The 24452-nt window shown below is 35.5% G+C and overlaps 5 protein-coding genes across 9 annotated transcripts; 3 read left to right on the top strand and 2 right to left on the bottom strand.

The window, feature by feature from the left end:
* The first annotated feature begins 254 nt into the window (after nucleotides 1–254).
* LOC18037342 lies at nucleotides 255–8364 on the top strand. 3 transcript variants are annotated; one of them, XM_024180236.1, is made up of 24 exons: nucleotides 255–547; nucleotides 1764–1894; nucleotides 2004–2088; nucleotides 2183–2236; nucleotides 2370–2461; nucleotides 2567–2670; nucleotides 2784–2850; nucleotides 3026–3410; nucleotides 3716–4039; nucleotides 4139–4321; nucleotides 4611–4706; nucleotides 4807–4870; nucleotides 5406–5530; nucleotides 5726–5972; nucleotides 6072–6226; nucleotides 6321–6445; nucleotides 6551–6674; nucleotides 6761–6819; nucleotides 6917–7013; nucleotides 7087–7267; nucleotides 7370–7475; nucleotides 7586–7700; nucleotides 7811–7870; nucleotides 8008–8364. In XM_024180236.1, exons 1-24 carry the CDS (start codon nucleotides 506–508, stop codon nucleotides 8110–8112), a joined length of 3126 nt encoding a protein of 1041 aa, XP_024036004.1. In that variant the 5' UTR covers nucleotides 255–505; the 3' UTR covers nucleotides 8113–8364. The 3 variants fall into 3 exon arrangements, with proteins under 3 accessions (XP_024036004.1, XP_006425282.1, XP_024036006.1); XM_006425219.2 differs by having other exon boundaries at nucleotides 256–547; nucleotides 7370–7471; nucleotides 7582–7700; XM_024180238.1 differs by lacking the exon at nucleotides 4611–4706 and having other exon boundaries at nucleotides 256–547; nucleotides 7370–7471; nucleotides 7582–7700.
* Nucleotides 8365–8450: 86 nt separating this feature from the next.
* LOC18037010 (cancer-related nucleoside-triphosphatase homolog) lies at nucleotides 8451–10342 on the bottom strand. Its single transcript, XM_006425218.2, has 6 exons — nucleotides 10213–10342; nucleotides 10027–10114; nucleotides 9775–9865; nucleotides 9467–9551; nucleotides 9082–9238; nucleotides 8451–8748 (listed from the first exon to the last, which is right to left on the bottom strand). Exons 1-6 carry the CDS (start codon nucleotides 10255–10257, stop codon nucleotides 8633–8635), a joined length of 582 nt encoding a protein of 193 aa, XP_006425281.1. The 5' UTR covers nucleotides 10258–10342; the 3' UTR covers nucleotides 8451–8632.
* Nucleotides 10343–11869: 1527 nt separating this feature from the next.
* On the bottom strand, nucleotides 11870–13534 carry LOC18037272 (high mobility group B protein 4). The gene is made up of 8 exons (XM_006425220.2): nucleotides 13424–13534; nucleotides 13281–13335; nucleotides 13052–13156; nucleotides 12877–12934; nucleotides 12734–12778; nucleotides 12544–12624; nucleotides 12364–12453; nucleotides 11870–12265 (listed from the first exon to the last, which is right to left on the bottom strand). The coding sequence occupies exons 2-8, from the start codon at nucleotides 13325–13327 to the stop codon at nucleotides 12248–12250; spliced, it is 444 nt and encodes a 147-aa protein (XP_006425283.1). The 5' UTR covers nucleotides 13328–13335; nucleotides 13424–13534; the 3' UTR covers nucleotides 11870–12247.
* A 1385-nt stretch (nucleotides 13535–14919) lies between these two features.
* LOC18037203 (rab escort protein 1) lies at nucleotides 14920–19443 on the top strand. 3 transcript variants are annotated; one of them, XM_024180440.1, is made up of 11 exons: nucleotides 14921–15047; nucleotides 15366–16210; nucleotides 16371–16484; nucleotides 16597–16696; nucleotides 17287–17325; nucleotides 17434–17677; nucleotides 17782–17857; nucleotides 18257–18452; nucleotides 18705–18779; nucleotides 18917–19014; nucleotides 19092–19443. In XM_024180440.1, the coding sequence occupies exons 2-10, from the start codon at nucleotides 15537–15539 to the stop codon at nucleotides 19010–19012; spliced, it is 1614 nt and encodes a 537-aa protein (XP_024036208.1). In that variant the 5' UTR covers nucleotides 14921–15047; nucleotides 15366–15536; the 3' UTR covers nucleotides 19013–19014; nucleotides 19092–19443. The 3 variants fall into 3 exon arrangements, with proteins under 3 accessions (XP_006425287.2, XP_024036208.1, XP_006425286.1); XM_006425223.2 differs by having other exon boundaries at nucleotides 14923–15047; nucleotides 18699–18779; XM_006425224.2 differs by lacking the exon at nucleotides 19092–19443 and having other exon boundaries at nucleotides 14920–15047; nucleotides 18683–18779; nucleotides 18917–19006.
* A 1033-nt stretch (nucleotides 19444–20476) lies between these two features.
* Nucleotides 20477–23645, top strand: LOC18036595 (protein RKD5). Its single transcript, XM_006425228.2, has 5 exons — nucleotides 20477–20674; nucleotides 20812–21061; nucleotides 22050–22297; nucleotides 22487–22704; nucleotides 23217–23645. Exons 1-5 carry the CDS (start codon nucleotides 20608–20610, stop codon nucleotides 23433–23435), a joined length of 1002 nt encoding a protein of 333 aa, XP_006425291.2. The 5' UTR covers nucleotides 20477–20607; the 3' UTR covers nucleotides 23436–23645.
* Nucleotides 23646–24452: the final 807 nt, after the last annotated feature.

A 24452-nucleotide genomic window follows, 5' to 3' on the forward strand; every position in this document is an offset into this window, starting at 1 on the left:
AGAGCGAGTGCAGCAGTGGCGACCTTCTATTGAACATACAAAATACTCCTTGGTGGTGGTGAATTGCCAATTTTAACCAAATTTGACAATGCAGAATAGGCCGGACGGATCCCTATGAAAAAATATTTGCAAACTGTACCGTTACCTGTGTCAGTGTGTGTCTAGAAACCAGGGCCCATTCATTGTCATTATTTCAGTTTTTTTTTTTTTTTTTATCTATAAATAAAAGGGGAGAAAACTCCGCTGATTTTGTCTGTGATAATGGAGTATGCTCTTAGTACCAACTGAACCGTCGTTTTTTTAGTTTACAGTCACTTAAAAAAATAAAAAAATAAAAAAAAAGTCATATTTGTCGTCGGTTTTTTCAAAGCAAGAAGAGTCTTTTTGTCTTTTGCTCACTCAGAACAGAACAGAACAGAACAGAATTTTCTGAAAAATTCTGAAACTGCTGTTTTGGATCTTCAGTTGAAGTGATTGGTTTTCCCTGGAGATTTTTGTTGCAAAAATGTTCGTGAAAACGCTGGTAGAGAAGGCTTCTATGAAGAAGGTGAGTAGCAACTGATCATCTTTAATATGTTGTTTGACTATCATTTGATGGTGATCTGTTTATCTTCAACGTCAGTCAACCTTCTTTTTCATTCATATCATGTCTCAAGATTTGCTCATATTATTAATTTATCATTGTCTAAATACGAGAACATAAGCCCTTTGCCTCTGCCTGTTCGATTGTTCCTTCTTTCTTTCTTTCTTTCTTTTCTTTTCTTCTTTTATTCCAATTAATTATTTTAATTACTCTAAATGATGATGGAAATTTGCAAGTAGAATATTTTTCGCTTTCGTGATGACGATGCTGCAGTAATTAATAACATGGTATATGGATAAATATACGCACAGACAGTGATGCTCTGTAACTGTAAAACAAAGCCCGAAAGTGGTTATAGTAAGTAATTCAATTCAAATCAGTGACTGATTTCCTTCCTTATTTTGCTGTTAAAGATTCTAGGTTATTTGGCAATCCGCCTCACTTCCTGGAAGAAATAATGGAGGATTGATATTGTTGGCTTAAAATTAATTGATAAATAGAATGGTCCTAATTTATCTACTATGAAGTTTAACTGTATAAAATTTGTCTGGTGATTAATTATAAAAGATAAACCCTCCGATACTCTCCGATATCCATGTTTATTATTTACTTATGGAATCTGAGATTTCGGTGCTGATGGTAACAAGTCTTTTTTCAAATAAAGAGATAAAAAAAATATATCTAAGAGTGATCGTATGACTCAAAATTATTTTTTTACCATCATAAAAGCGATTTAGCAAGCAGCTAAATGCAATTGGAAAATGGTCTTAATTCATTAATTAATTGACTGTGTCTGCTTTTACGCATATTTCGGGTCCGAAATTATATCCTTATCTTTTGATTTTGATTCAAAGAGACGAAATAACGGTGGTCGGTGGTAATATTAATAACTTATTTAATGCAAGGTGGTAAAGTAGATTAGCAAGGAATGGGAGCGGACCCCACTGTCGTCTAAAATCTGTCCACGTAAAAAGCAAGTATGGTTATGGGGGCTTTTCACTCATGGGCCCACTACCAAAGCCCAATATTCATAAATGATAGCGAGCGCCCATCAATGTGTTTGTTTGTGTCAAATTATTAATTATCATGAACATGATTCTTCCACATTGGCTGTAGTTGATGGCTTATGAATCCCACCAATATATATTTGGCTCTTTCAACTTTGTTTCTTTCACTGCAGCCTGGAGGAAGTTCAGATGGTTTGAAGTCAAGTGATGTCGATCCCCGTTTGGTATTCCATTATGGATTCCCTTCAGGATGTAACAAGTTTGCTTATGATCCTCTACAAAAGATTCTTGCAGCTGCTACCAAGTACGTTTCTTTAATCACTGCAATGTGATTGAATTGCAATGAGGCGCTAAAAGATGAAGACTTGTTTGAATTCACTCTTTCATTGTTTTTTTTTCCTTTTTTTCCTCAGGGATGGCAGAATTAAGCTATATGGAAGACATAACACTCAAGCTTTGCTTGAATCCAGTGAAGCAGTATCAACCAAGTTTCTACAGGTTCCTTTTCTCATTTCTCTTTGATTTCAATCAGTTTATGTACATCTTATTAATGAATTAACACTGCTTGTGATTTTTAATTTGTTACCTGCAGTTCCTTGAGAACCAAGGCATTCTTCTGAATGTAACTTCCATGAACCTCATTGAGGCAAGTTATACAGTAGTTTGTTGATTCTTTACCGTATATGTGCGTACATATTTCCTTTTAATTGTGAGTTTGGTCAAAAGGCATGCAAGTGTTATGGCCGTTGATTTTCCAAAAATATTTTCAAAAAATTTAGGTTTGGGATATAGACAAGAAGCGTTTGTCTCATGTTCATGTCTGTAAGGAAGAAATTACCTCCTTCACCATCATGCAACACAGTAACTACATGTAAGTTTATCTTTACTTCAGAACAGGCAAAAAAACAGTATACCTGCATGCACTGCTTCTGGTTTGCTGAACTTAATTGGCGTAATATCTGTACTTTACCGGCAGGCTTCTTGGAGACACTGCTGGTAAAATTTCAGTTTTGAAGCTTGATCAAGAATCAAGTCAGATAGTGAAAATGAAGTACATTATACCTCTCTCAGCATCCCATGGTGAGATACATCTCAGGCCAACATTTTTTTCTTGTTGCTGTACAATCTTTTTCGGTGTACATTGATGATGATTAAGCATTTAACCACTCAAGCTGGTTGATCATCTCACTCAGGGAATGAAGTTTCTGGCGATCCTGCCGTGATAAATATACTGCCTCAACCAACGGCTGAAAGTAAGAGGTAGTAGTCTCAGTCCATTTTTTTTTTCCCGCTTTAAGTTACTTTCTCTGGGCTTCGAATCATAGAAGAGAGGCAATAGATTTTCTGCTGGGTAGGCACTGAGTAAATAATTTAACTAGGTTGGCTAATCGCCAACAACTCTTTCTCACCCTCATGTCCCATTTTGTAATTGCAGAATTCTTATAATATTTAGAGATGGCCTTATTTCACTTTGGGACATTAGAGAAAGCAAATCCATTTTTTCAATGGGTGGAAATGTCTTGCAATCAGTTTACCATGAAACAAAGCAAGTGACTTCTGCATGTTGGGCATGCCCCGTTGGAAGTAAAGTTGCCGTTGGGTACAGCAATGGGGAGATTTTAATCTGGGGTGTCCCTTCTATCCTAAATCTAAAGACTGAAGAGTGTGGCACTCAAAGTACTCCAATTTGTAAACTCAATCTAGGATATAAGTTGGACAAAATTCCTATATCATCATTGAAATGGGTGTACGCTGATGGGAAAGCAAGTCGACTATATATCATGGGTGCCTCTGACTTTGTTTCTATGAATTTGTTGCAGGTATTGTCATTATCTATACTTAACAAATTGCCCTTGCGCTACATATGTTTCTGCTCTTCTGAGACCCAATGGTTAACAGCTTGCTGATTTATGAATTTCTTGAGAAACTTTCCGATTCCAACTTCCTGCTTAACTTTGTTCAGAAAGAATTTTCCGTGAGCTTTTTGTTTTCCCCAGTAGGAGAGATAAAAGACTCCCATCTTTCAAAAATAAACCATTGAAATTTGAATTTCTCAATAAATATGCAGTTCTTCAGGTTGTGATCCTTATCTGAGAAATTTACTGAAGATATTTTGATGGAACAGATAGTCTTATTGAACGAGCAAACTGAATCTCGCACAACAAAGTTGGCCCTACCTTTATCTGAACCTTGTATTGACATGGAGATTATTTCAAGCTCCAGTGACCCAAACAAACCAAAACAAGATTCTTTCCTTTTGCTTGGAAAGTCAGGACATTTTTATGCCTTTGATGATTGTCAGATTGAAAGGTATCTTCTACAGTACCAATCTAGGTCTCCACCATCAGCCCCAAAGGAAGTCATGTTGAAGATGCCATTTCTGGATTCAAGCATCACAGCTATGAAACTCATCACAGGCAACTCATTTATTTTAAGTTCAGCAGATGAGGTATAACACAGTGTTCACCTTTATTGCAGAGCATGTAATATTTTAGAACGACATACTTTCATCACGAGATGGATGCCACTGATTTCTCTCACCATGTAGGACTATTCTTTGCTGGCAAAAAGTGTTCCATCTCTTCTAGATTTTGAGACAAAGCCGAAAGATGGCTCTCAGTCACATTCAAAGGTTAAAAACTTGTTTATAACCGGACACAGTGATGGAGCCATAAACTTTTGGGATGTGTCATGCCCACTTTTTCTACTGATTCTATCATTGAAGCAACAGGTAATTTTTTATGTGGCCTTTTCCAATTTATGTTTTCTAGAGTATATTGTTGAAATGCAGAATTTTAAATGCTAATTTCTTTTAGTCGTACCATGGTCCAACTTTAGTTTCTGTGCAGTCTAAAGATTGTTATTCAAATTCCTTTACCTTCCCCTCACCCCCCTCCCCCCCGCCCCCCAATTACTCTAATATGCTTTTGATGAGTGTCTTGATTCAATTTCCCAGACTACTGGAAAACTAGCTGGATACTAGACTTTGTCTTGCTTATTCCTGTGATTCCTTGATGCAGAGTGAAAAAGATTTCTCTTTGAGTGGTATACCACTGACAGCATTGTATTATGATGGCACCTCTCGTGTTCTTGTTTCTGGAGATCAGAGTGGAATGGTGAAGTAAACTCGATGAAATGGTGAAATAAGATCATTTTATTCAATGTTTGAATATCCATATAACGACTTTTTTTTTTTTTTAAAACATATATCTGCAGGTTCGCATCTTCAAATTGAAATATGAGCCGCATGCCATTGAAAACAGTTTCTTGTCTTTTACAGGTAGCTAACACATATCAATTTTAGCTTCAAACTCTAGTAATCTGTCCCCATAGTCTGGTCACTAAATCTTAAAATATGAAGTCATGCTCTGAAACTTTATGGAAAAATTTCATTTGTGGTGACCTTGTGGGAAAAAAATTCTTGACAAAAATACTAAACTAGTAATTGGATGGAATGACCTCAACAGTACCCTCTTTTTTACTCAAAAGAACATTTTAGATCCTCAATGATTGTAAGTCTAAAAGTGGAAAAAAAAAGTTCCTACTGCTAAATTGTAGTAAGAAATTTTTCTTTCATCAAGCCTTTGTCCTTTGTCTTCTTAAACGGTAACAGTTAAAAAAGAAGTTCCAGTACTGATATGTTACTCCATAGTACATGTTGCAGTCCATGCCAACCTTGTTTTTTATCTTAGAGTTATTTATTCGTATGTGAATTCTGCGATTGCCTGTCTGTGGTTTTTACTACCATAGGGATTTGGGAATCTCAAATAATAATATGCTTCGCACTATTGTTTGGTGCTGTGTTCTTTTGACAGGTAGTAAGAAAGGAAATAGCCACATCATCCATAGTGTTAAAGTTATGAAGGTTAATGGTTCTATAATTTCTTTAAACATGAACCGTAATTCACAACATCTTGCAGTTGGATCTGACCAAGGATATGTAAATTCTCTTTTTCCTTTCTTTTTGTTCTTTTGTTATATTCTTACCTGATTACATTCACTATATTTTGGTAGTTATTTTCAGGATATCATAATGAATTCACCGGATATAGGCTCATTTTAGATCATTTTACCATAAAATCTACTTGCTGTGAAGGATAAATATTTATATCTATTTTTAACTCTTTGCTTTCAGGTTTATTTGCTTGATACAGAAGGTCCTACTGTGCTGTATCAAAAACATATTGCCAGTGACATTTCTTCTGGCATCGTATCTCTTCAATTTGAAACCTGCAGTTTGCAGGGTTTTGAGAAGAATTTTTTGGTTGTCGCAACTAAGGATTCATCAGTTTTGGTTCTTGATAGTGATAGTGGAAACATGCTGAGTACTAACTTGATTCACCCAAAGAAACCCTCCCGAGCGCTTTTCATGCAGATCCTCAGTAGGCACTATTCTCTTCATTTTATGATATTGTCTTGACAGTAACAACATTGACAACTGTCTGAAGCAATCAACTTTTTGATTGGATTGAATACTATAGATGGGCAGGATGGATTGGCTAGGGGAGCAAATCTATCAAATGTTGCAGGTATGAACAAGGGGAGTCCAAAAGAAAATGCTGTGCCAAAGCAGTGGTTTGTACTGCTATGTTCAGAAAAAGCAGCATGTGCATATTCCTTATCACATGCTGTTCAGGTAATGCAATAATTTTTTTCCAGCTCATTTTTTTTCCCTTTCCAGAAAAACTTCAGTCAATACCCATCCTTCTCTTTCATTTCTTTTGTCCTAGGGAGTTAAGAAGGTGCTCTACAAGAAGAAGTTTCATTCCTCATCTTGTTGCTGGGCATCAACGTTCTATAGTGGCTCTGATGTGGGCCTGATGCTGCTGTTCACTTGTGGAAAATTTGAGATAAGGTGGTGTGCTTTGTCTTAGATTTCAATTTCCATCAATAAAGCCACAACCATAGCATTAATTATGATCAAGTTGCTGTAGCATTACCATCTGTTTGTCAAATGTAGGAGCTTGCCAGAGTTATGCTTATTAAAGGAAACTTCAATTAGAGGTTTCGTATATTTGACACCTAAACCGAACTCATTATCCAACACTTTGATGTGTTCTTCGTGGGACGGAGAACTTATCATGGTAGAATCTCGTCATTTTACTTGTTCAGATGTTTTTTTAAAAGGACATAGTTTTCATCTCAATAGCTGTTTTATATCCTCTAACAGGTGAATGGTAATCAAGAAGCTTTTTTTATCTCAGCGTTGCGCCAAAGGGATTTCTTTAGGTATATATGCGACGTTGCAAGTACTAATTACTCTCCATATTAAGATGAAACATTTTCTGTCTATTGATTGATCAAACACTTTTGTTTCTATTTCTAGGTTTTTGGACTCTGCCAGCCAAGTTTACAGTTACGATCCGACACTTTTACAAGAAGGGGTTGTCTCTGCATCCATTGTCCAAACGGAGAAGAAAAAGGTATGATTATGGTAATATAGAAATTGTTAGTTGTGGAACTCGTGATTTTAGAATTTTCTTTTGTTTGTGATAGGGAATATTCGGCTCTGTTCTTAAAGGAAACAAAACAAAGCAAGCCCCTGATGTTGAAAGAGAAGAAACTTGGGAAATTATTGAAGAACTTGCAACAATATTTTCTACTGCTAACTTTCAATGTGATTCTGAGAATACAGTAAACCTGGATTTGGAAGAAGATGAGGATTTGTTAAACATAGGTAAATTACATACATCTTGCGTTTCAATTGAGCTAGGTGAAAAATTTATTATCAATAATTGTGAAGATAACAAATGATTATTTTTTTCTATCATCTACGAAGATGATATTGACCTAGATGGTATCAGAGAAAAACCCAAAGAACAGAGTATGTTGGCAGTCATGAATAAGCAGATATTGTCAAGCAAGCTTCAGGCTTTTAAGGGTAAGTGCAAGATGATAAACAAATCACCGTGTCTGCTTTCATGCTTTTATGTGTTTCAATGTCTTAGGACTTGCTGCCGACTTACTAAGCTGAAAACATTTCATTTTCAGGTAAGTGGAAACAGATGAAGGGGAAGAATGAGAAAAATAACATGAAAGAAGAGCAACAAGATGAGAAGACCGGAGCAGTTGATCAAATAAAGAAGAAATATGGGTTTTCACATTCTGGTGTAAGTTGGCACATTCATTGAATAAACATTTTGCTGATACACAAAGTATGACTAATGTACTCAAGTTATTCATGAATAGCCATTATTTTTTGTCTCTGATGTGAATGTAGGAACCTAGTGTTGCTAAAATGGCTGAAAGCAAGCTGCATGAGAATTCGAAAAAGTTGCAGGTACTGTGTGAAATTATTGCCTTTGTTATCAATTCCATTCGCCCACCCCTACAATTTCCAGATCGTTATCATGCTGTCGGTCAGTTAACAGAACTAGAATGCCACTTCTTCACAGTTTTTTTTTTTTTTTTTGGCAGGGAATCAACTTGAAAACTACAGAAATGCAAGACACGGCTAGATCATTCTCGTCTATGGCAAAAGAGGTTCTGAGAATTGCAGAACATGATAAAAAAAGCTCGTAAATTCTATCATTGAGACTGAAAAATAGTTGTCTTCCTCTATTCTTCTTACTTTCTTTCAATTCTTTTGCTGTATAAATATAATCATTTCCATATTTTACGTCCAAAGATTGCTGCATGGCTATGGCTACAGTGTCATCCGATTGATTTGGGCAGTTGTGTATAGGGGTGCCTTTTTTGTTCCCCTTTCCCTTTTTTTTTTTCCTCCCCCTGATTGCCACCAGACTTTGTTGTCTAAAACGGAATATTTTCGCTGATGCAAGAGTATTTTTCTCCTTATTTCCAATAATCGTGAAATATTTTATTTTCTACAAAGCATAATCAAGCATGGCAAGTTTCATGCTATAAGCTCACAATTCAAAACGACCAAATATGTCATGAGAGATTTTCAAGAACAAAATGCATTTTGATGGTATGGATTAATGCACCAAGTAGTACTTTACTTCAGAACTTGTAGCAAAAGCAAGCAAATCTTTTCTACCTCTCAGACTGAGATTTTTGGTAATCAGATAAGCTGCAACATCTAATGCTTGGATACTGCATCTGTCAACTGGTAATAGATATTGTCTTTGAGAGAATCCCTATTACCTGGGCTCAATGTGAAAATGGTTGCCCCTGGATGATTTCTCAACCTTGCAACTGCAAAGGTTAAAGAACTCAAATGATATATAACAGTCTACAAAATTAAAAAGGGAAAACGATGCTAATGAAGAAAAAAAAACAATGAATCCTGCCCAATATACAGCCTCAAGAATTCTAATTAATTATCCTTTCCAAGCTCTCTAACAACAATGCAATGTCACTTCAAAGCAGTTTCAACAAACATTTTCTTTACTTCTTTGAAAACAATGGTTTACACCGCATTAAGCAGTTTGGTTCTCTACTTAGACAGGCACTGTTAGAACCAAAAGTATCATGGAAGTTCAAAGGAAAGTTTTGATGAACAAATATATTTGTGTTAAACAGATGCACCTGCAGGTATGTCTCGGCCAGATTTTGGAGTGGGGATGGAAGCCAAAACTGGTATATTTGATTCCAGAATTCTAAGCACAGCAGGGAAGAAAGATGAACTAAACAACTCCATTTTACCAACTTCGTCGATAACGAAGAGATCAGTATCTGCTCTGACCTGACAAAAGGAATGCCTTTAGACCTTGGTCAGATAGGATGCAACTGATTAAGAATGGTCATAAAAAAATATCAGTGTACAGAAGATTTTGGGAATTTTAGAGACTGCATACTCAATTGAATCCCTTTGTTTCTAATCTCACATTATATAATTCAACATAAAAGACCTCAAATATATATATATATAGATTATTGATTACACATCTAAGTGAGAAAAGAAAAAAGCAACCTGCAACTCAGGCAATGCTATTGCTTCGAATGACGCTACATCTACTTTATATCTCCCTACAGTTGGCCATCTATAAGATTCCGGGCTGCCATTGAAAAAACAACAATACATTCTTTAGCTGGAGATGAAAAATCGAATAATAAAAAAGCACAAGATGAAGAATTTGCAGAATAAAGTCTTAATTCGAAAAAGGTAAAGAGAACAAATTGCTACAAACAACCTAGACATAAACAAAAACATAATGCATTTGACAATCAAATTCAGCAACTTAAAGATCATATGGTAAAGTAATATAAAATAAATTTTACCTCGAAGCATTGATGGAGGCAAGAGGGGCTCTACGATCATCTAAAGTGACCACTTCGAATCCAACCCTTTGGCCACCTTGTCTAATCTCTCCTATTAATTAATTAATTAATTAACTATTGATCAAATTATCATAAATTTTGACCAAAAAAAAAATTTATTTGCAGGCGACAGGAACACAAGTAAAATTGTGGAAGAGAGAGGAAGAAGAGTAAGAGAAGGAGCTAATTAGGATCACTTAACTTGAGACTTACCAGTGTAAAAACCCTGAACCTTTAAACTGGGATTTGATGCTTTGAGGCTTTCCAACACTCTCATTATTAGAGTTGTTTTGCCCACTCCCTGCATGCATTATTTTTAATTTTAACTGATGAAAACCCATAAAAAAAATAAATAAATATATAAACCGACTGATGAGACGATGGGCATACGTCACTTACCGGAGGACCTGTAACCAGAAAGCACTTTCCGGCTCCTGCTGCCATTTTCTTCCTCTTGTCTGTTTCCTGCTTACTGCTACCCCCAAAAGCACTTCTAAGTTTGTTCTTTGAACACACGAGTGTCTACCGGGTCGGCTTATCTGAATCGAATATTTTAAGTATTAACAAAAGTTCAAAAAAATTATCTGTATATTATAATAATAATGATAGTCTCCACCCTACAGTCGTCACTTCACTCTAATTAATTTTTCTGTTGAAATTATGATTTGTCAATCTTAATTGAAAACAAACCATGCGTGCTTGCACTTGGTCACTGAGTTCATAAAATTAACGACCAATTTTCTTTTACTTTCAATACAAATAGGATTTGATATTTTCATACCAAGTGGGTTTTCTTTTTTTCTTTTCTTGGAATTCCTATCGTAAATTCAAACAAGCTAGTAGCTACCCTTAGCAATCATACGACGCGAACAAGAGCTTCTCCAACTCATTGAATCTAGATGTCTAATCAAATAATCAATGAGCAATTTTAGAGAGTCCCTAATCAAACTGGCTTATTAAGAAATATCATAATCAGTATCGAGTTCAGTTCAGTTCAAGCTCTAACTTTTTCCTTCTTTCAACTTCCGGCACAGTTCCATCATCTTCAAAGGAGATTATTGGCATCTTGATTTTGAATGAAAAAGAGCGAAAGTTTAAGTGAGGTTTCGATGGAATTCACAATAAAAACAAAAAACTAAAAACTAAAAAGAAAGTCATACACCCCAACCCCATATGCTAAAACATTTCTGCCCCAAAAGATGCTTCCCAAAGACTTCCTGGCTCCCAGTCATTATATGGAGCTGTCCTCTGTCACTCACAACACCGTTTCCACCCAAAAAATTCCCATTGTCATTTTCTTTCAAGGTAGAATAAGAAGATTTTCCCTTTTTATCAATTAACACAAATTTAGTCCAAACACTATATATTAAAAACAATAAAACTCCTCAAAGTCAAATTGATTCATAAATAAAGATATACCAATCAATCAAATTCCATTTGATTTCAATCACTAACCACATGCAAACGTGCAGTCCAGTGACAAACACATTCCCAAACTCAATAGACTTTGACCAAATCTCATACTCACACAATATAGATAAGCCGACAAACAAGCACAGCAGCCTCTTCCATTGCACAAAGGCAAGAATATCTTAGTGCGGCGACATATACCTCTCTTTTGTTATGGAATCAACTGTTAACATCCAAGAACACCCCCCCCCCCTTCCAAAAAAGTAACATCAAAAGGAATTTTTTGACATTTCCAAGAATATAGGAAAGTGCTTAAAAGACAAAATTCTACAAGGACAACATGCAGCAGATAATATAGCACTATTGGCAAATAAAATTGTCATGCAACAAAGTACTAAAATCAACAAAAGAAACTAATAAACAGCAAATTCCAGATCCACTGCAAAGCCTCAAATAAAATACAAAACTAATCTCCCAAATATCAAAAACTAAAACAATAAACTAGACAAAAAAAAAATTGAGAACAAATAATACTACAAAATCAACAATTTTGTATCAAACAAAATTACATTTCTATACACCAACCAATACTGCCACACCACAAAATCTTCTCATAGAAAAAGGACAAAAAGTGAGACTAATAATATAAGCAAACAAACCAATAGATAGATCCAAATCTCAAATATTTTCAGTAGGCAACTGCCTGCCTGAACACAAATTGCTATAATCGCAATTGACATTCAAAAGCAACCAACAAGCAGTGGCCAATGTGCACCAACATGAAAAATAACTGAATAAAGCAACAGGATAGACAAATAAATAATACATATAAATGTTGAAACTAGATGATTAAAGACTTAAGAGAACATTTAGGTACGTATCCATCGATATGGTGCTTCAGTAAATCCTGAACAACACTTGATTTCTTTCCTAATCTAATCTAAAAGGCTAAGGGTTATCATGTTATAAGCAATTCTACTAGATTGCTAAAACTTCAACTTTTTGAATCCTTCGCTGCCATTCTCTAATCATCATCTTCCTCCTGTAAAACAAACAGGAAACTCAGTCAGAATCAGATCAACAAAGGATAACATTTTTTTAATTACACAAAAATCAATAAGTTAATAGTTGAAGGAAAACCTCTCCACTGCCTTCTTCATCATCCTCATCATTCACTTCAGACTTGGACTTGTCAGATTCATTTTCCTCAGCAGCATTTACTCCATCAGCCTATTGTAAAACAGATCAACATCATTAATAAATAATCATTCTGTCATCAGAATTATCATTATAAACAACAATAATTCCAAAAAATATTACCAACTGCTTGTTGTAATCCTGCATGTTCTTGTTGTAATCAGACTTTCTTTTCTCAGCCTTTTCAACAAATGGCGCTTTCTCCTAAAATCGTATATCCAAAGTAATATGAACAAACAAGTCGATGCATATATTTTACGTATAATTTTTTAAATTAAGGGGGAAAAACTAATATATTAAATATAATACTTACATCATCTGACATTGACTTCCATTTTTCTCCAGCAGCTTTGCCAACCTGATTCATAAGAAAGCTTACATTAAAAATTGGTTAGGAGAGAAATAGTATAAATATATATCACTTAAAATTCGCATTAAAATTATGAAATCACTTACAGTAGCAACAGATTTATTGTTAGGATGAGCTTCTTTGAACTGCTTCCTGAACTCCTCCCTTAATTTCGTCAAAAATAAATTGAGATTTAGAACTCTCTAATCAGCACGGAAAAAAACATAAAAGGTTATTTTTGTTTTGTAATTTTGAAAAAAAAAGGAAAATAAAAACTCATACATGAAAACGAAGAAAGCACTAGGAGGCCTCTTCGGCTTGTTTGGATCTTTCGCAGCCTTGGGCTTCGCTGTTCGCTTGCCGGCTCTCGCCCCTTTGCTCTTCAGCCTTTAAACACCAGAAAAAAAAATTCACAAACAAGCTTGAATAAAATAAATATACAAGCGACGGTAAAAAAAACAAAAACGAATAGATCTAATGATACAATATTATCAAAAATAAGGAAACTCACTTGCTATCAGTTCCTACCGCGTCAGCTTTCGATCTGCCTCCTTTCATGATGAATCCTGCACTAAAAATGACGCAAACCGGTGAGAATCGGTGAAAATCGGGGTGACTCGGATGAGTCAGCGCCGGAGAGACTCAGCGAGTTACCTGGTGAGGTTAGGGTTTTTGGAAGACAAAAGGATATGCTTTGTTTGTGAGTGTGTGGACCTTTGTTTTTGACTTTATGAGGCAGAGCGAAATAACGAAAGGTTGATTTTGGAGGAAATAAAAAATTTTATAAATTGAAATTACGAAAAAAATTGAAGTCCGGGTTTAGGCGGGATTTCGAAAATCTTTTGCCAAGTCACCAGTCCGAGTGATGTGATGCTATTGGGCCAATTGAGGTCTTCCTAATGTCTTGTGTTTCTCCAAAGACTCACGTGTACCATCCTCGTCTCTTCGACCTTCGTATCTTGCGGGAGATCGTGACACGTGGGCATCATTTGTAGATATTTTATATAGAGATTACACGTGCGGTCTTAGAGTAAATGACGGAAACCACCCTGTACGATGTGTCATTTCGGATGGGTAGTTGAATCTTATCAATACGCAAAAGTAGAAAGCTCCGTGACGTTGATCAGGCGTGTAATTGGAACTGTTGCCAAGAGGGCTAATGTGTAAATATACATCTTCGTTTTGGATATTTTGGAGAATAAGCTTCCATTCATCCTAGATTTAATGACAATTTTGGATTCATTCCTCAGTATATAAGGGGCTGTTTGATATTGTTTCTGAATTTGTATTTTTAAAAAATAAAACTGAGAATGAAAATAGTATTTTAATGATGCATTATTTTAAATTTAAGTATATGTTTAATATTATTTTTTATATCTTATATTTTAAGGCTAAAAACAATAATATGAGTTCAGCAACAACTTAAGATGGTAAAAATAATAAATTTATGTTTGATAGTATTATTTTCAAAAATAATTTTTACTAAACATTTAAATCATACTTATAGTTAGAAAATAATTATTTAATTAATATATACACAAAGATACTATAAATAATTTAAACAAAATAATTATTAAAAATTACATGATGATAAAGTTTTAGTATTAGCATTAATAAAAGAAAAAAATTACTTTGTCATAATTTTTACAATGTCTCGGTTTTATGCTCCTTCGGACCGCCCCATAGGTTGAAAAATGGTATCGGCGCTTGGGAAACGTGCAAATTTTTAACGACTAACGAGCCATGGCTTGGGGGATCTTGCTATGTTTTAATTGGTTTAGGTCGTCTTTGGCAAATTTGGTTTGCGATGGGCTGTCCATGGCAGGGTGTGTGTCCACCGCAATAGTGTTTTTGGTGTGACGTGTTTTTTTTTTTAAATTTAATTATTATTATTATAATTTTAATTAATTGATGGTTTTTTTTTTTTTTGGGTAAATGATGATTTGTCTTCAATAATGTAGAAGTACATTTATTTGATGAATTTAATGATTTATTAAAGTTGTGAGATTTGATAATTTTCTGAGAGTAGTGGGAGTATTTTTATTTGAAAATTAGTTTATAAGCTAATTATAAGAGAGAAAAAGTCGGAGGGCCAATTTCGAAAAATCAAAAAAAAATTTGGGCTAGTTATGTGAATTTCCTTTCGGCTAGTTCTGCGCAAAACACTTCCTTTTCCTTCCTTGGTCTCGTCCCCAACAAAAATCAGAAGAGAAACTGAAAATACCGTCAAAAGAGAAACTGCTTTTGATTGAAATCCACAGAGGAATTTCGCTGGCTCGTAACTCTTTTTTTTTTTTTTTTTTTTTTAAGGTTTTAATTTCTTTATATTTATTTTTTGGAACTTCAAATAATTGCTCTTGGATTAAACTAAACTAAATCAAACTAGTATCCAAATGCATAGCGCATGGTATCAGTTTGTTATGCTTTGATCTAATCAACTGTTTCTGTTAGATGATATTCAAAATTGAAGTGCAATTTTTCCAGCGTGTTCATTCATTCGTATAATCGAGAACTAAATCCCAAAGCCTTTAATCATGCTTATTTTGAACAATAATAACATATTTTCTATTTTATTTTTTGATTTCTGTGACTGTAGGTTTTATCATTTGAAGGAGTTGTCTCATCTGCTCAGATCAACTAACTCATTTGAAGCTGAAGCTGGTCGTCGTATTCTACTCAGCAATCAGTATCGTATTGAATCACTTTCTCTCTCTCACACATCAATAATCATAGTAGTATTTATTTGCCTGTCAATTGGCGTTCAGTCATGACTGGGAACGAGAGTGAGAGTGAGCTCCCAGTGCCACCATACCCTCCAATCGAGCCAACCGCATTCGACCTCATTGTCATTGGAACTGGCCTGCCAGAATCTGTAATTTCGGCCGCAGCATCCGCCTCTGGCAAATCCGTCCTCCACCTCGACCCGAACCCATTTTACGGGTCCCACTTCTCATCTCTCTCCATTGCTGACCTGACTCACTTCCTTAACTCCCATTCTACACCTTCCTCTGTCTGCCCTGATCCTCTTTACTCTGATGTTGAGATATCCAATTATGCTCCTCGACTTCTCAGCCAACACCCTAGAAACTTTAATTTAGATGTATCCGGACCGAGAGTTTTATTTTGTGCCGATCATGCTGTAGACTTGATGTTAAAGTCGGGGGCAAGTCACTATCTTGAATTTAAAAGTATTGATGCAACTTTTATGCTGGATGCTGATGCCAAACTGTGTAGTGTGCCGGATTCACGTGCTGCGATTTTTAAGGATAAGAGTTTGGGTTTGATGGAGAAGAATCAGTTGATGAGATTCTTTAAGCTTGTTCAGGGACACTTGAGCCTAGATGAAAGTAAGGAAAATAATTTGAGAATCTCCGAGGAAGATTTGGACAGTCCTTTTGCTGATTTTTTGACTAAAATGAAGTTGCCTTCCAAGATTAAATCGTACAGTCCTTTCCTGCCTGTGACCTTTTTCTCCATTATCTATTTATGGCACTTTAGTGCCTGGTTATTCTTCTGGTTGGAGATGCCTTGCTGGTTAAATCAAAAGATTTGCTTTACTCTTTCTGTTGTTGATTGCTAATGCCTTCTTTTGGTTTTGTAGTATTGTTCTATATGCAATAGGGATGGCAGATTATGATCAAGAAGTCAGTGAATATGTGCTTAAGACAAGAGATGGCATCAATCAATTAGCTCTCTACAACTCATCCATTGGCAGGTTAGTGTTAGTATTAGTGTTAATGTTTTGCCTTTTTCTTTTTTTATTTTGGTATTATTGAAAGTTTTGGCTCCGTACGAACTCATCTGATGACTGGTGTTGTTCTATTCAGGTTTCAAAATGCACTTGGGGCTTTGATATATCCCATTTATGGGCAAGGGGAACTACCACAAGGCTTTTGCCGTCGTGCTGCCGTCAAAGGCTGTCTTTATGTAAGGTTCAAAGGATGCCTTCTGCTTTATCTTCCATGAAAAATTTTGTTGTATTTGAATTAGAACTGTCACCATTATCCAATTATTTCTTTGCTGTCGGATATCATCCATGTAGTATTGAACAACATGATAAACATTAGTTGTTTGTTATTTTTGGCAATGGGAATGGGAGAACTGTATGAGGCAAACTTGGGAGAAGAGTGTGGATCTTGAAGTAACTGATTGCTGCCTTTGTGCTTTTACTGCACCCTTTCCCTATGCCAGTATGTTTCTATCAATTTTAAGGGTGTCCAGAAAACAAAAGCTACAGTCCGTAATAGCACTTTAAGTTGCTTGGGTTGAAAGTGCAGTAGTTTTATTTCAGACACCTGATTTAAGTTTGCATTAGTGTTTCTATTCTGATTCTACTCGAGTTAATGGAATTGGTCTGCTCTTTTTGAAAAAAATTGCTTGATATTTAATACCATCCTAGGAAAATGTCGAAATTTTGGTTGTTGAATGGGCTACATAAATACGAGTTGAAGCGTAATTATTCTGTTGTACCTCTGCTGAGTTAATTTGCTCATCTTCATTTGAAATTCTATGGTTAGGTTCTGCGGATGCCGGTGATTTCTCTGCTTACGGATCAGGTCCGAAGTTTGCTTATGAATTTGGTTATAACTGGGAATTTTCTTTTATTTAACTCAATAGGCTACTTGTGTCGAAGGAATAAATTATATGGTTTTATTTGAATGCAGAATAGTGGGTCCTATAAAGGTGTTAGATTGGCTTCAGGTCAGGATATATTTAGCCACAAGTTGGTCCTAGATCCATCTTTTACTGTTCCGGGGTCATTAGCCTCATCTCATCAGCAACTGCAAGAAAGTTTTCAAGCTTTTAGTCTCAGTGATAATAAAGGCAAGGTGGCTAGGGGGATATGCATTACAAGGAGTTCCTTGAAACCAGATCTATCAAATTTTTTGGTGATATTTCCTCCCAGATGTAAGATTGACTCTTGGTACTTTTGCCCTTGCTATGCTGAGGATTTCAAGTGAAATAGAAAAGCTATTTGCTTAACTTTTTCTTCTTTTTTGTTACCCCTCCAGCTTTGTTTCCCGAGCAGGTTACATCAATCCGAGTTCTCCAGCTTGGTGGCAATTTAGCTGTGTGTCCTCTAGGAATGTAAGATTTTTGTGTTTGTTTTGAAGCCGACTAGTATTTTTCTTTTTATCGTTTTATATGATCAAATGTTCTGGAAACTGTGCATCCCATTAGACACTATCTGCTTAGGACAAAACAAAAATTATCCCTTTGACTCTCAAATATGTAATGCCTACTTTTAATATCATGATACATATACGTGGCTAAAACTATCTTTACCCTTATATTATCTTTTGTGTGCTAATAGATGTGAGTTCGAGAAAAATTAAGTGAAACCCACTGTATATGAATTCCATGTTTTCGGTTCTGTGCTCATTTGAAAATTAGTTGTGTCTGATACAAAAATTTAACTGCCCCCTGCTTTTTAAATGAAATTTTGTGATACTTGAGTTCACATAGCTTTTCTTTTTCCTTGCTCAGGTTTGTGTTGTATTTTTCAGCTTTATGTGATGAAGTCAATCAAGGGAAAAAGTTACTACACGCAGCCTTAAGTGCTCTTGAGAAACTTCTTGTTACTGGAACAGCTGGAAATAGCTCCACCGCTCAAAGTGAGGATATGGAAGAAGCAAAACCCACTTTACTTTGGAGCGCATTGTATATTCAGGATCTAAGTTTGGTATGTTTTGCATCTGTCTTTTCCTTGCCGAAAGTTCTCTTTCATAGTTTTAAAATGTACCTGTATTGTGGGCGTGCACTGATTTTTATGTTTTTTCTTGCCCTTCTTTTTTCCCCTTTCTTTTATAAAGGGATACTGCATCATGGTTACAAAGCTGCAGTGTTTCCAGGATGTAATTCGCAAAAAGCATTATGTTCTCATTATTTTGACTTGTAATGCCTGTTTGATAGTCATGTGTTTATTTAGGGTCAGTTTGGATCTATTATCTCCACTCCCACACCAGATGGAAATCTGAACTACAATGATCTTTTAGATGCAACTGAAAAGGTACATCATCTTCAGCTAGTCATAACGTTTGAAGTTTTGTTTTACTAAACTGCAGTTTTGTGAAGTTCATTTATTTGGACTAAGCATTTGTCGTCATTTTGAGATGCTGATGAAAATTTGGTTATGGCAATCAACAGCTATATTGGAAGTTGTATCCCAATGAAGAATTATTTCCGGAGACCACTTCCCCCGAGAATTCCGAAGATGATGCTGGCCTTACTCTAGAGTCCTGAAGGTATTTTGCTGGATCATATTGGTTTCTTTTATCATTACCAGGAATATTGAATCTGATTCAATTTATCTGTCTAACAGTGAACTGGCACAGAAGTTGGAGAAATACTGTGGCGGATGAAATGCCATGGCCGTCAAAAACTGTTGTGGGAACGTGATAAGAATTTGTTTTCATGATTTTGGTAGCGTTTAAAGATTGAAGTTGTGAACTCCAGAACTTGGCAAAGTATGATTTTCTTCCTCAACATAACCTTACGACCAAATGCCGTTCACAGGAATTTTGTTACCATGCAAAAAGCAACCCATAATACGTGAGGTTTATTGTGTTGTATATTGAATCTGCTTCTGCTTGTGATACAATAATTTTCTTTTTTTAATTTTCATTTTGATAGAAATACAGTAAAATTTTTAAAACCCAAGTCATGATTATATATGCGTGTGTGTTCGTTTCACTAACCAAACCGTTGATATCGGAAAAACAAAAAGCACCTTTTCTTTTGGTCACAACTCTCAATTTGCAGACAGGGTGTGGAGCAAACTTCTTCAAAAATTTTCAAAATCGGACAGCTGCAAACGCCTATTCACTGTACGCTGTACGACGTCGTTACCGGTCAAAAACCTGCCTCAATGGCACTTTTGTTAATTCTTGTTGCAGCGAAGGTCAATTAAGCTTCCTTCAACTTGCCTAGCCGTTGACACATCTCAAACATGCATGCGCCCATTGCAGTTGATATGGCTTTCGGGAACAGGTTGTCGTCAATTTTGACACAAAACACCCCTCTGAATGAATTCAATGACGGCAAATTCCAAATGTATTTAGTCAACTAATTAGGGGTCATTTAATAAGTGAAAATTTCCGTGGCATATCAGGCAATTTAATTGAGTTTTGACGACGTCCAAGGGATTTCGAAACGCCTGAAAAAGAGTCCAAATTTGCAAATGTGCATGTACGTATTGAGATGGTAAATGACAAAATAACCTCGGATTCTTTCTAACTTCGAAGGGTAATTAATTAAATAAATAAATAATTGCTTTCTAAAAATTTTGTAATTGCTTAAGGGATTATTTGATTTTGATGTTATCCCAACATTTGATGCTAAAGTTGGTTGGTTTCTAACATTTGATCTCATATTAGTTGTGATCTCATATTAGTTGTGAGTCAAATATTGAAATCTTGTGATTTATTCATATTAACATTTAAAAATATATCTATCCTTGAGTCTATTAAACAAAGGCATCATAATGATGTAGTTGTGTAAAATTTATGATTGGAGAAGGATAAATGTTAATACAATTAAGGATACCTATAAATAAATTTTTATACAAAAATCAAGCCTTCGTTTGTAATTTCCGTACAAGAAGACTTTCGTGAAAAATCAAGACTTCGTGACAGGACAGAATACAAAATTGGCAAAATACAAAGAAGAAAAGTAAAATTCAAAAAAAAAAAAAAACACTAAAGAAAAGACATGCTAGGCTGTGAGAAGTGAAACGAGGTTGATGAAAATCATGCAAACTTGTTCTATCATCTCTTTGAGCCCAGTGTTTTTCATTGCTCTGGTTCTTATTTTAAAATCATAATGTTCTCGTCTTCGTTATGGATCCAACTCAGCAGCAACATTTCATTAAAGCTCTCTTTGTCTTTGAAAACACCATGAATAGAGGTACTTGACATCTTTGAAAAAAAAAAGTCTTTGAACCCAAATGAGATATTGTAGTTAAAAAGTTGCTTTAAGGATTGATCCTGTGTTTAAAGTTATGATTTTTTGAGTACCTGTTTTGGTTGCATGTGATTTGGCAGAGTTGGTGAGAAGCTTGCATGTCTATGGATTGAATGATGGGAAGGAGAAGCAAGTTGAGAGAGAGTTTTTGTTCAAAGAAAGAGGGTCATATGTGGAAATGCAAGCCACCCCAATTCTTAAATTGAGGGGATTTCAAGTTTCTGAGCTGTTTCAAGGCCGAGCAATTGGTTTATGGCTCTGCATTTTTGCATTCGGCGCTCAATCTTCTCTTGCCTTCGTCGACATCCCTCCTAAACTCTTAATCTCGCGGTATATTTGTTTTCACTTTTGTATTTTTTTTTTTCAGATTCTTTTGTTTTATGATGCGTTACCGGCAGCTGTTTCAAATTTATTGTTCAATTTAATAAACCTCATCGCCAATTTTATCTAAGGATATGGAGTAATATGTAGAGAATGAAATGCAAAGGCTTTATTTCTTTCTTTTTGTTTAGAATTGAAGTTTGTTTTATTTGGTTATTTTGTCATTAATGGATGTGCTTTGAATAATGCATGTTGATTAAAACCCTTGGAAGCAGCATTAACAAAATGATCTGATTATGTGTTTTATGCTGCAGTATTATTCCTTTGTGTCTCTGTAAAAATTTTGACATCAGTTGTTGAGTCTTAGATGCCTCCGTTTGGATTTAGAGAAGCAAGAAAAGCAGTAATCAAATGGGCCCCCACTGGAAGCCTTAATAAATATGCTAAAGTATCTCTTTGGACACGTTTAGAGACATTATTATAAAATTGAGCCTTTCTCGTGTTGTATCAGAGGTGCCTTCATGTGAAATAACTTATGATCACAAAAAATACCAAGAGAACAGATATGCTTAGAAATGATATGATAATAACCACTACACTTGTGAGAAATCTCTTTCTTAGATATAATATTTTTCTTCTTGTGCAAATTACAGAGAGAAACTGCTTAGAAGACATTGTTGTACTCCCAGTAAGCCATTACTGTGCTTTTTATGCTGGGAGACAAAGCTTGAGTCTGTTGCTTTATCATTGTGATGCTTTGGCTTCAAAGCTCTGATCTATAGTTATCACATTCTTACTAGATTTGTTCAAACTGTCCCATGGAAAATTGAATGATTTTCATGTTTCTAAGGATTTTAATTGAGTTCATTGTTCCTTTTTAGGCAGATTTTAATGAATCATTTAAACCTTTCCCTAAATGAGGACATTTTTAGGATCTTATTCCTGTTCCTCCTTTTAATTAAGGGTCTTTTTTTCTTTAAAATTTCCGCAAGGACAGAAACCCAAAGCTCAAGTCAATTCCAAAACTGGCCAATGATCTCCAAATGATTTTTCAATTGAGCTGCGGAACAGAAAACCAAGAGCTATTGCAGTCAACATTGAAGGAGATGTGTGAAATGAGCAGAAGTCATTGTTATCGGTCTAGAAGGACTCCACAAGTGTTTCATCAAGATCTTAATTGTGTTCCATATTCAGTCTCTACATGTGAATATTCTGGAAGCCAACAAATTGAACAATGTGGACCTGGTTTGTGTACTTAGTTTTTTCGTTGTTCTGCTGAGTGTAATTGTATTAATATTTAATTACTTGTTCTTAAAAGGAATAAACAAGTCATTTTCAAAATGCTGCCAAGTGTGTACTTTACTATTTGGCCTGGTGGATTTCGATTGTAAATAAATGTGATATATATCTTACACAAAGGGGAAAAGGTTGCAGGTACTATGGACAAGAAGAAAAAAAGGGCCACATCTGAAGATGTAGCTAAAATTGATTTGGAAGATCTTGTGAAATACTTTGATCTTCCAATTCTAGAAGCTTCGACAAGATTGAATGTTGGCCTCACTGTTCTGAAGAAAAAGTGCAGAGAATTTGGTATTCCTCGTTGGCCACATAGGAAGATCAAATCCCTCGACGGTCTTATTCATGAGCTCCAGGTCCTTTCTCTTCTTTCAATTTTACTATGTTAAATTTACAGAATTCTCATCACCAATTACTATTTCATGACAAAATTATCCTCACAAATTATTATTTTATGATAGACCTTTCGACTTAGCAGAATTCTAGGTTTCATTTCTTATCCAGGAATCAGATCCAATTTACCTTGTAAACGTGCTACACGACACACTAATTTTCCATATTACTCATAGACTTACATGGTCAGTTTACAGCCAACATATCAATGTCTCAGCACCAAACATCAACGTGAAATTTTGATGGTGATGATCACCCCCAACTCCTTAAAGTGAATCAGTTACCTGCAATTTGGGGTGGAATTAATTGCTGTCCATCAGTGACCTTTACACTATTGAATGCTATGTAATGCTTATGCTCTTTGATTAATGTAGTGTGCAAACATCTTTCACTACATATTGGCATGCTTGTTTTAAGAGAATGTCAAATAGGAGGCAAATTGTGAGCATGTTTGTTTATTACGGAATGTATGCAGGAGGTGGACCATCAACAGCCAGGGGGTGAAGCTGTGGGCACAGCAGTTGCAAAGAGGCGGCAAATGTTGGAGGAAGAAAAGGAAACCATTGGGAGGAGACCGTTTGTGGAGATACAGCGTGAAACAAAGAAATTCAGGCAGGATATTTTCAAGAGAAGGCACAAAGCTAAAGCTCTTAAAATACAAACTAGTCAGTCTCCCTCAAGTCAACAGCTCTAAACCTAAATGATATGGATAACCGGAACAAGAACTCGCCTCTTAGGACTTTATATTTTATTTATTTTTTTTATTTTTTTTGGTTGATCAAACTTTCCCATATTTTAAGTTCTGCTTCTGATGTTAATGACTAATGATGGCTAGATTTGTAAAACTGTTGTCGAGTTCCCATCATATCAAGTGGCAATTATGTTGTGAACTCCTTATATACGTTTTTCCATTTCAGTCATCATTGCGAGTTAAATCAATCAGGCATGCCCTCCGCCTCTGCTGGATAAACCTGGCAGACAGACATACATTGTCGTGTCTTATATATGTGAGTTGATACATTTTGAAGTGTTTCCCTTCTAAGTTCTAATTAACTTGAGTGTATGAAAGGAAAGATGCCTTTGGTTTTCTTATATAAATACCACATGCGGTCTTTACTCTATTTCAGGATGTTTTTGCTCTTTCGCTTGAGTCAAACAGAGGAAACGGAATAGTTTCCTTCATTAGTGCTGTTTATTTTAGTGTACTGATTCATCTGTTTGTCAAACATGTTTGACGAATATGTGCACCAAAATATAAAAAAAAGGGTCAACTTTTAAGGTCTGGCTCAGAGCGCTGAGCTAGGCATGTGGTTCATTTCAATGTTGCTTAGACGGTTTATTACATTAATGCCACCATCGCAAATTGGTAATTGATCACGAGTTAAATTCAGGACGTTAGCATTGGTTTGCACTTGGGTTGAAATTGCATGGCAATTTCAACTGCACCCCATCCTCCCTTGCTTATCACGCTTTTGCGACTTTTGTGGATGGATGAATATACGCAGTAGCGGAGTGTAGACCCCATTTCCGAAAAGTCAATGGCATCAGATTTTAATTAAAAATTGTTTATTTGGTTTCTTCCTCTTGTCTTGGGTTGGGTATAAGGATAACAATAAGAATAATAATAATAATTTAATGCTCAGCATGAGCAGCAATCAATCATGGTTTTTGAGTTCCGAATTGCCAGCAAATGCAAATATAAATATTATAT

The sequence above is a fragment of the Citrus clementina genome, unplaced genomic scaffold, assembly GCF_000493195.1.
Source record: "Citrus clementina cultivar Clemenules unplaced genomic scaffold, Citrus_clementina_v1.0 scaffold_7, whole genome shotgun sequence".
NCBI lineage: Eukaryota > Viridiplantae > Streptophyta > Magnoliopsida > Sapindales > Rutaceae > Citrus > Citrus x clementina.